Genomic DNA, 11793 nt, shown 5'->3' on the forward strand with positions numbered 1-11793 from the left:
GATTCCTGGCGGATTCGTCTACAGTTCAGATGTTATTGGATGTGGAATCTCAAGATGAAATCATAAGCCAATTTATGCGTGGAAGCTCTCAAGGTAGAAATATAAAGTGACATTTCCCTATCAAGTGACGTTGTAGGCTGATGAGCCTCTTGTGAGTTCTAACGATACTCTGTTCTTTAACTTTAATGAATGATCTGTAACATCTAGGGTGACTTCCTGGGATCTGTTTTTGGAACTGGATCTCACCTTGCATTGTGTTTTGACTTGAATCTATGTATATAAAGTACAAAGTATACACTAACCAGTCTTGTTTTCCTTTATGTGATGAATTTTTTTAACTCGAAATAGGTATTTCCAGTTTTGAATTTGCACCTAACATCGTGACCTCTACTAATCCTATCAAAGGAAATTCAAAAAAGTGAACTCGAGGGTTCTTTCAACCTTGTTCTACTATCCAAGTTACACCAGGTTTTCTTGGAGCTGATCTGAAGGCGTTGTTGACAAGGCTGGCAATCTTGCTATAGAGACAAATGGTTAGCAGAGTCTCATCTATCCAGAGAATCTACATTTTCGGCAGAAATGGTGAACAATACGTCGGTTGCCATCATCATGTGAATCTGCAGTCTAACAATTTTCTGGAAAAGAGGATTCTACAGAAGCAGCAACACAAGCATAGGTTGTTCTATGCATTTCAAGTGGTCATTTGCCTGGTACTCGAATTGTATGCAGACAGATTTTGATTTCCAGAGTCTGCAGACAGGTTGTTTTAAGTGGATGGCTGCTTCTGTTTATGTCATACACTCGCAAAAAATCTGCGTGCTGCTGCTCATTTCTCAGTCTCAATTAAGGCTTCTTGTTGCTGTACAAGGAGGCTTGTCTCCCCACCCATCGTGTAACAAGGTTTGCTCAACTCGTTTAAGCTTTTCTGCTGTTCAATTCTTCTTGGCTAAATGAAGTGTTTGGACACTATTGACCATGTACATTATTCCTTTGCTCGATCGGGATTAAACTGCAATTCTGCAGAAAATGAGGTGAGGAGATTTTAGAAGGATTCTTGCCATTAGAACATCTTGTTGTTCCTTTGATTAATGCCAAATTGTATGCAGCGGCTTTCAAGCCTTCAAAGAAGATTAGATCTTTAATCTTGAGTTAAATATTATCTTAATCCAAAAAATTAAACTGTGAAATCAGATAAATAATTAAATATTACTCTGTCATGTATTGATATTTTTAGTCATGATATATCTGTAATTGTTCTTGTAAAGATACAAGTATCAACTCAAAAATAATCTTGTAATAAAATCCTTTCTAAGTTACGTAATTTTAATTTCAATATTTTATAAAATTAAGGGATTTCAAGGAAGTAATTTTTTGCAAGGAAGATTAAAATTCTTTAATAATTACTAGTCCTGTAACTCGTAGTTATGACATGGGTTGGATTATAGAGTTAATTTATAACGCAAGAGAGGAAGCTGCTAACATTATAAATATGTTTTTGGATATCATGATATATTTTTTTTATTGAGAAATGAAAAAACATTGTTTATGTTTAATAAAATAAATTAAAAAATATATGAACTAAAATAGTTGTTAATAATAATTGGATACTAAAGTGAAAAGGCAAAAGGGCAAATATTTAACGTTGATTTTTTTTTTATTTTTTATTTTTATTTAATTTTGTCTTTGAGGTTATTTCTTGTTAAAAATAACATATAATTTTCTTGGTTATAAATACGTTATGAAAATATAATTTATTTATATAAAATTAAAAATTAAATAAATTATAATGATATCTTTGAAGTATTATGAAATTAAAAAAATAATTAAAATAATTTTTATTTAAAAAATTAACTTTCATATTGTCTATAATTATAACCATTTACTTCTCATATATTAAAAATTAACTTAAAATTTTACCTGCAACGTGTCACGAGTTTAATGTTAAGTATACTACTAGAGTGTACATATTAGGAGTTTAATGTTAAGTATACTACTAGAGTGAATATACTAAATCCTATTTCGATGTCTAATCATTCGAAAAGGTAAATATACTACTAAAGCGAATGCATGTATGGAACATGTGGCAAATTTGACAGTGACATGTCTGCTTTTAGTGCCAAAATGTCTTTACACGTGGATTAAATTTTCTTTGAATCTGTATAATTTTTTTAAAATAAATAATAATATCAGTCTCGTTTAAGGTTTACAAATATTTCTTTTAATAAATATATTTTTTAAAAATTAAATTTATATTCTCAACTTTATAAAAATATAAAAACATAACAATATCTTAACTATTAAACTACTACTTTATTGAGTCATATCAGTCTATTTAAAACTAAATTACAACCAATAACTTAATATAGCTTTTATATTTTATAAATCATTTTTAATTATAAAGAAAAATAAATTATTACATGGACCCTTTATATTTATTATTTTTAATAACTATCTTGTAACTTTAAATATCGCCATGCAAAATAATTTTTTAATAATTACATAAATATTAATTCTGACTTTTATGCTTAACTTAACTCCTTCTAACATATTATCAACTTTTTTTTTTAGCCAACCATTTAAAGTGTAAATTTTTTTGGATATCCAAAAAAATATTCAAATAAGATTATGATAATCTTCAGGCCACTCGATTACTTGAAAGAAATGATACCTTGATTCACCGCTTCAATTGTGAGAAGGCCACACAATATTAACAAACCCAAATAATCCCAATGAGAGAGAGAGAGAGAGGAGGAGGAGGAGGAGGAGGACCACCCCATGGACACTAACAACCAATTTGGATAGCATGAGCATTTTTTAGCAGATTAGAGGATCTCCTTTCTAATTTGTTTTTGATTATTTTTTAGCAATTGAATTCCATTTAGAATTCAGATCAATTTCTCAAAAGGGTTTCAAACTAAGAAATTAATTGAACTCTCGGGATTGAGTTCATGTCATTTGTACTTCTCCAGCTGTTTCACGGGGCACATCATTTATGCCATGTTATGAGGTACTGAAGAGTTCTCTAACTGATCTGAAGCCATATTCAATCAAATTATTAAAATGAAAATTAATTTTATTCAGTTTTTTTTATTTCCAACATCAACATATTAAAATTACTAAAAAACAATAAAAATTAATTAATTAATATTTTCTTAAGCCAAAAATATTTTAAAAAACCACACCATTAATCCATATGTATTTTGACAGTTTGCTATGGAATGTTTCTGTACGTGAAGCTATTGGACAGATCCATATTCCTGTTTTTTTTTTTTTACATTTTAAAAATATTTAAGTTTTTATTATTAATATATTTTAAAAATATTTAAGTTTTTATTATTATTTTTTTATTTCAAATTAATATTTTTTTATATTTTCATATGATTTTGATGTATGATATCAAAAATAATTTTTAAAAAAATTAAAAAATATATTTTTAATATATTTTTAAAAAAATTAAAAAATAATAAAAAATATTATTTTAATATATTTTTAAATAAAAAATAATTACAACCATATCAGTATTAACAGCGTTGGGATTTGAGAAAAAAATGTCTGGAAATCTAAACCTGCGGTAAAATTCATATAAATCACCGAGACATGAACACGAGTGTCCTAACCAACTAGATTACAGCTTTGATTATTGTTTTGTAGGAAAATATCAAAAATATTTTTTTAAAAAATAAAAAATATTATTTTAATATATTTTTAAATAAAAAATAATTACAACCATATCAGTATTAACAGCGTTGGATACGAGAAAAAAATGTCTGGAAATCTAAACCTGCGGTAAAATTCATATAAATCACCGAGACATGAACACGAGTGTCCTAACCAGCTAGATTACAGCTTTGATTATTGTTTTGTACTAATAAACACATATTTCATATTATGTTTAGGTTTGATATTTAAGGATGTAGCATGACAAAAGTACCTCATGTTTGCTTTATTATGAACCATCCGTTTGATCGGAATAGTTGTTCAACTCAACTTGATCTAGCAAGTTTACAAGTTCAGATTGAAAAAATTATTGATGTCATGAAACTTAATTGATCCAAGCGGACAATTTACCTAACCAAATCTGGTGCAAGCTTGATTGTGCTAAAGAATTTGTTTTTATTAACCAAATCTGGTGCAAGCTTGATTGTGCTAAAAAAAATTGTTTTTACACAAATAATATTGTTTTAATAAAAATAAATAAGTTAACTTTATAGGTAATGATAATTCAGTAATTCTAGTTTTTCCAAATCAATTTATGCTCCCTTTTTTTTAATCTAGTTGAAATTATTTTTTAAAATATTTTCTATATGAAAATATATAAAAATAATTTTTTTAAAAAAATTATTTTTATATTAAATTATCAAAACAATCTAAAAATATTAAAATTTTAATTATTTTTAAAAATAAAATTTAATAAAATACCGATTCCACCGCAGCAGTCCCATGTGAAGCTAGGCGGAAGGTGTCACTAAAAGGACAGAAGATTGTTAAGATCGAGAGAGATAGACTATTAATTAGAGCTTAAAAGGGCTAATGTTCCCATGAATTGGAGTTTAATGTTCCCCTGAATTGGAGTTCAGTGTCGTCACTCGACTGATAAACATTTTGCTATCCTCACCCAATATATATATATAAGTTAGCAAGATGATTAGAAAAGGACAGAAGGAATACTATTGTAATGATGCAGGAGCAGTGCATCAACTAGTAATGAGAGCTACTCGTGTTTTCGCGCAGGAAGTGTTCTAACACTGATAAACATATAAGAAGGAACCAACCTAGTTGAACTTCTCAGTCCTGTTTGACGCAAGTATCTGAGAATCCTAGGTGCTGGTGGAGGTGCGTGCGCGCATGGTAGCGAAGCGATGTTTCTCTCTGCTTTTCAGTTTGTGGCCGTGTGGGGCTACTGATCAATATTAGGGCTTTTGAACTTGGTGTCTTTGCCACTTAAGAACAGGTTTGAAAGAAGAAAGTCTTGCAGTGAAAGATGATTTCTGCTGGGGATAATGATTGCCATCAACTGGAAGCTTTCATGCCAAGGTCATTGCATGACCTTTTTGAGCTCCGATTTGTGACTGTTCCTTCTTTAAAAAACCAGCAAACACAACACGTATTAATTTGAAGCATTTTCAAAATCCAAACACTTTAACAAATAAATAGGTATCAATGATCCACAAATTTGAAAGCTCGTTGAAGAATCCACATTTTCAGGCTTCAATCCTTCCTCCAAGCATACAACAGCAAAGAGAACCCTCCACTGTTGCTCCCACATGACCTGGTAGTGGATGAAGAACATGAGCTTCTCCCACAATCACCACTCTCCTCCGCCCATTGCAACACACTAGAGCACGACGGAGAAGGTGATGACAAGGACATTGGCCGCGGAGTCGATGTAGGCCCTGCCATGGACATGCTCTTCCTGATCAGTCTCTTCTCTGGACCAACCATTTCAGGCCACACGCCACCATCACCAACTTGAAAAATAAACACACCATGACCTTTGGTAGCACTGCCAAGACTGGTGTAATTGTTACATTTGTTGTTGTTGTTGACCCAATTGAACACATCCCAAAAGAATTCAACTTCTAGCCCGCCAACATGAATTCTTTCATTGCCTCTGAATTTCCAAGCCAACCTCTTGATAACAAGACTAATTTTACCATCAACTTTTACTACAAGCACACCCCCACCGCACTCTATTTCAATTTCATGCTTGGACCCCAAGAAATTAGCCCTGGACACATAACTCCTGAGCCCAAACACATGCTCCCTCCGAGACAACAGAGCCGGTTCACCCAGTTGGCGAGCTATGACCAGCCCCGACCTCCTAGTCAACTCGGGGCACAGATCACCTAGCAAGAATTCCAATCTTGCATTGCAAGAAATGGCAATGTAGAAGCGAGATTCCGGCTCCGCCGAGTTGTGAGTGAATTCAGCTCTAGTGAAGTCCCAGTAAAGCTTGATTTTCTTATAATGGTGGTGGGTCAAGTAGATGGATTTGGAGCCTGGTTTGTTTCTAAAGAAAGAAAAGGCTGATGAATACAGAGAGATGGTGATGGAGAAAGAATCTGCTGCGCAGATGGTTAGGGAGTGAGAGAAGAGGGTTTTTGACCAAGCGAGCGTGAGATAGGTTGGTGAGTTGCAGAGCTGAGTTTGGTAGATACATGTTATGAGATTTTGAGGCACTTGAGAGGCACTTGAGAGCGTGCTGGGATCGCTGAAACATGCTGGGATCATGTTGTTGAAATAGTTTATGCTTTTCAGCAGAAACATTGGAGAACTCTCAGGCAAGTTTGAGAGACAGAGGGAGCGTGCACGAGGGGCTTTGAAGAGTTGGTTTATGGTGGTTTGGTGGGAATATTGTTGATTTGGCTTTTGTTTATTTGCTACGAGGGAGAGACGGAAAAAAAAAGGAAGAGCGTGAAATATATGTTTTTTTTATTATTAATATGATAAGTATAATATAAATTTTATTTAATAAGTTTTTAGATTTAGATAGTTTTTTAATATAGTATTAAAATTTTAATGATGAAATAGTTATAAATTTAAATTTTATTATTTTTATTTATAAAATAAAAATTAAGTATAAAATAATATAAATTAGTGTAATTTTTAACTTTAAAGTGTTTTTTCTTAAAATGATGTATTTAAAAATAATGTAAATTATATTTTAAAATCTTAACTAACCAGTGTAATTTTTAACTTTAAAGTGTTTTTTCTTAAAATGATGTATTTAAAAATAATGTAAATTATATTTTAAAATCTTAACTAACCAATTAAATTATTATTAAATTAAAATAGTTTTTTAACATTAAAATCATATATATTAAACATGTTTGGTGATCATTAACTTTAAATCTAATCCTAGCTATTTTTTTTTCTGAATATGTAGACTTGGTTAGGTTTAGATCATCCAAGTAACTTAATCAAATCTAGCGAGATCGAGTTAATTTCAAAAATAAAGTTATTTTTTATTTAAAATTATGTCCTTCGGCTGTGACCCAGGTGTTGAATCAAAGTCTACCACTATTGCACCTTAACATGGGAATGGTTGGTTTAGTTCCGGTCCACCTAAACCATTGAACCCGTTGAGGCTTGGGTTTAGTGTAAAAAAATTTAATATACTTTAATTACAACAATTAATACTTGGGGTTTTTCGATAACACATCCACGCCTGGTCATTATTATTGTAGTTTTATTTTCGAGGAAATCTCATAAATTACTGTGTACGTTGGAGCTAAAAACTAGATAGAAACAACAGTAATAATGACAATCACGTATAGTTTTATAAACAAGGATAATAGTATTTTTTTCATTTATTTCCTATCAAAAAAGTATTGGTAGCTATAGTTTAAGCATTATATTTATTCTTTCCTATTAAATTTAAAAGTTCGATTTAATATATTTAAGAGGAGAGGGTGGCCAAATTGGTGCTTCGAGTCTCGAAAGATGGAGGCGCAAGGCTGAAGGTTGCCGTCATCCATCATCACAGTCATCGGTGGCAGCTATAAAGGCTTACTGTTCGTGTTCCCTTCCTTGATTTGCGCCTCTGAAAGGGCTTTTCAAATCTGAGTATCTCTTGTGAATATGAGCTGGGTTGCACTGGCCCTTCTTTCTCAGTCACCATTACAATCAGTGACTTTGATTTATTAATTTCTATCTTTCAGCCATACAAGAGGGTTCCAGTGCCTTTTTATATTGCTACTTTCTTTCTTTTCCCAAGACCTGTCAATTTAGGCTTCGGAATCGGTCTTTGAAAAGATTGGATCATGGGTTTGATTTAATGTTTATTTGATGAATCCGAATAGTTTTTAAAAAATAAATAGTGTTGTATTTTTTTTCCTTTTCAAATCTTTTATCGCATTAAAATTAACTAAGTTTAAAGTCAATTTTATAATTATAAAAATCAATTATTAACATGTATTATACTTAAAATCTACATTCTGCTATGTCCTTTTTGATATATAGAGCAGAGAGATGGGGTCTTGTGTGAAAGAGAGTTCTCATTGCTCAACTACTTTATTTACTTTGAGCTCATTTATTTTTTTAATTAAAAAATTATGATATAATTTATATAATTTTTTAACATATTTTTTTAAATAAAATTTTTAAAAATTTAAGATTTATATAAATCTATATTACTTTGTACTTAATTTTTTATTAAATAAATAAAGATGGTGAGATTCAAACTCGTTATTACTTAATCATTAAAGTTTTAATATCATATGAAAAAATCATCTCAGTTCAATAACTTAAACTGTTAAATAATATCTTAATATATAATTTATATTATTTTTTAATATATCCCCTAAAGAACTTGTACAAGCCTATATTATCTTGTGTTTAATTTTTTATCAAATAAATAGTAATGATGAGATTCAAACTCATGACCGCTTGATTATTAAAATTTTGATATCATATCAAAGAACCATCTCAATCCAATAAGTTAAATTGTGTGGTGAGGTTCCAAGATATGATTTATATTATTCTCTAACAATTAAAAAAATTATTTTTTTATTTTTTTATTTTTAAATTATTTTTTTTATTTTTAAATAATTTTGATATATTAATATAAAAAATAAACTTATAAAAATATTATTTTAATATATTTTTAAATAAATAATTTTTAAAAAACAAATATAATCACGGTATTTTCAGTACTCCACTGTCATGAAGTGGTGGGTGCTAAAAGTTTCACCTTTTGAGCGTATTCTATGCCCGTTGGAAATGCAAAATTGGAAGTTTGTGGCAAAACATTATATATATATATAGGCAGACAGGTGCACTCGATTCATAATAATAATAATAATAATATGTAGATGAAAAGAGAATGTGGTCCGTGTACACAGCATGTATGTCTCTTCCTTTTGTAATTTGCTTATTTTCATGCCTCCGAAAAGATACCGATCATCAAGGCTTGCTGCGATGGTGGACAAAAGACAGCAGATCATAAGTTTCATTTTGTTAGCTATAGGTGAGAGAGGTCCATCGTCCCTTTCGATTTAAATAGATTTTATTCGATCCTTCTTGGTGTGGCAGCCTATCCATTCCTTGTTTTGTGCTTGCTTTGCTTAGTTTAATTGTATAAAAAAACACGGAAAAGACAAGGGCCAAACGAACAAAAACCTTTGCAAAAAACAAATAAGTCTATGGAGGTGCCTTCTTTGTCCCTTTCGGATGCCTTCCCTGTTCTTTTTCCTTACTCTCTTCAACAATATCTTTTATTTTCTTTAATTATCATCTCAATACTCAATTGTGATTTTGTTTTCTGGTTAATTACAATACTCATTGATTGCTTAGTTGTTAGTTAATCAAAGTCATCAAGTTGTTAGTTAATCAAAGTCATCAAGTGAAAGAAATTCACTTTCACAGCCAGTTTAAGGGCATAGAACATAGAGCATTGTTTTTAATCCCAACTCGGATTCCTTGGGTTAAGGGTGAGGCAAAGATTTGAGTTACATGTGATTAAGTTATTTTTTTATTTTATAAAAAAAATAAAATGACATTATTTTTTTAAAAAAATTATAATAATATTTGATATTGTGATAATGATTGTTTTTCAAAGTATTATTTATTTAAAAATATATTAAAATAATATATTTTAAAATAAAAACTCAATTTAATATATACACATCAAAAACAATTCAAAAATAAAAGAACCTTTCAAAACACGGTTTGGAAGGGGAAAAAAAAGCAGTACCACTTAAGAATGAAAAAACACACTTCATCCTGCCAATTAGATCCAAGCACATGATGCAGCGTTTCATGCTGTTAGATATTACACGTAATCAATGGCGTGGAAGCAATTCCATGTGCCAAACTTGAAGAACCCTTCTTCTTTTGATCATATCTGGCCAACTTCATGCTCCACAGCCTTCATAAGCAAGCTATCTATTTCAAGAGCCACCAGAACTGGAGAATTACCAAACCCACGTCCCATTGCAGACATGAGCTCCCTAATCAAGCACTTGAACTCATGAGGATCGATACTCCCATTTTGATCCTCGTCAAACCTATCGAAAATGGTATCGAAAAGATGGTCAATCTTCTCTTTCTTGCTGGATTCATGCCCTAATGACATAAGTTTACAAAATCCCTCGCGAAGCTCAGATCGTGAAAGCACCCCGTCCCCATCTACATCAAGCATCTCGAAACATTCCTTGACACAGTTCTCGAATGCCTTCATGTCTTCGACGAATGTTGTCACGGTTGTCTCGTTGACGACAGCTAAACTCATTTTCTTGAATCTGTGTTTTCTTTCTCAAGAATTGATTAATCTGTATTTATATACAATCTGCATGCCCAGCGGGGGTTAGATTGTAATGGTTGATGAGGCTTCTTTTTAGAGGCATGGCTGTTGAAGTACGTGCAATATTTAGTCCATTGATTATTACCAGTTTCTATAATTAGCATGCATGTGAATTAGATAAATTAAGAAATGTTATTTTCACTCTATAAATTGTTAATCTTACTCTGCATTTATTACAAGTTTTACTACCATACAACATTAATACCCTTTAATTATCTTTATCAAGTATAAAATCTTATTTTGATTGAGTCAAATTTTATTAGAATTAATTTTATAATTATTGAGATTCAGAATTAATTCGAATAGAAAACAATGAATATATATAAATCAAAGTTTTCAAAATCTTAATTGCTTTGTTATATTTCTTTTTTCACATAAATATCATATCCGTAATATGGAAAAGGGAAAAAAACCCTTAATTAACAAGAAAATAAAAAAAATGACCATATTTTATATCAAAAGATAAGAATATTTGTGAAAAATCCAATTAAGGGTGTTTTAGTATAATAAGTAACAAAATAGATTATGTATTGGGATGGACAAACTATAGAATATATAGGAATGACATCACACATTAAATATTGTGTCATCCTTCTTTTCTAGGTTACAAAATTACAACATGCATGCTTTGGACCTCCCTAATTTGGTGTTTTGTTAAAAGCATCTTAATTAGCCGCTTTAGTAAATTAGAAGTAATACGAGGGGCTGGCTAACGCTTAAATAAATCTTAAAATTAAGTCTTTAATTAGGCAGTAGATAAATATAAAAATAATTAAAAGCATCTTAATTAGTCTCTTCCCTAAAATACAACAGCCTTGAACTTTTATATGCACGGCATAAGGACGTTCATGTTTCTCTAGGAAATTATTTTGGATTGAATTTTTTTTATTTAAATTTAAAAGTATATTTGTAATTGCTTTTTAAAATATATCTTACTCAAAATATATTAAAATAATATTTTTTTATTTTAAAAAATTATTTTTAATATAACCACATTATAATAATTTTAAAATATTAAAAAATATTAATTTGAAGTAAATAAAAAAATTTATTTTTTTTAAATATTTTTAAAATACAAAAATAAAAAAAATTCTAAGTTGCGTTATCATCGGCATATAAATATATTTATTTTTCACTTGAATTCACAATTTAAGAAGAAAATAAATGTAGGAGAGTCGCCTGAGCCCGTATACGAGCCTGCATATGCTTGAGAACTTCTATATTTGAATTGATACCACATTTAATTTAACCTAATAACCTAAACTGATCAAATACGGGGTTCATCCTTGAATATAAGATATCAATGTATCCCAAGATACGGTAAGCATCTTAAAAATGCTACTATAATCATTTATATAGAAGAAAAAAACTCTAATAATGCTGAATGAAAAAATTATTTCTTTCGAATAAAAAAAACTAGAAAAAAATAATAATTCATAATAAAAATAATAATAAAATTAACCAAAAAATTATTTATTTTTCTAGAAAAA

General features: G+C 30.0%; 2 protein-coding genes across 2 annotated transcripts; both read right to left on the reverse strand.

Moving 5' to 3' along the window:
• Positions 1-5079: 5079 nt before the first annotated feature.
• On the reverse strand, positions 5080-6365 carry LOC105131259 (uncharacterized). The gene has a single exon (XM_011034162.1). The coding sequence runs from the start codon at positions 6265-6267 to the stop codon at positions 5209-5211; it is 1059 nt and encodes a 352-aa protein (XP_011032464.1). The 5' UTR covers positions 6268-6365; the 3' UTR covers positions 5080-5208.
• Positions 6366-9750: 3385 nt separating this feature from the next.
• On the reverse strand, positions 9751-10404 carry LOC105131264 (Calcium-binding EF hand family protein). The gene has a single exon (XM_011034166.1). It carries the CDS (start codon positions 10229-10231, stop codon positions 9839-9841), a length of 393 nt encoding a protein of 130 aa, XP_011032468.1. The 5' UTR covers positions 10232-10404; the 3' UTR covers positions 9751-9838.
• Positions 10405-11793: the final 1389 nt, after the last annotated feature.

This window comes from Populus euphratica, unplaced genomic scaffold, assembly GCF_000495115.2.
Source record: "Populus euphratica unplaced genomic scaffold, PopEup_1.0 scaffold103.1, whole genome shotgun sequence".
In the NCBI taxonomy this organism is placed as follows: domain Eukaryota; kingdom Viridiplantae; phylum Streptophyta; class Magnoliopsida; order Malpighiales; family Salicaceae; genus Populus; species Populus euphratica.

Coding starts and splice junctions, on each gene's coding strand:
- LOC105131259 (XM_011034162.1), bottom strand. CDS start 6,267: ATGTTTCTGCTGAAAAGCATAAACTATTTCAACAACATGATCCCAGCA.
- LOC105131264 (XM_011034166.1), bottom strand. CDS start 10,231: ATGAGTTTAGCTGTCGTCAACGAGACAACCGTGACAACATTCGTCGAA.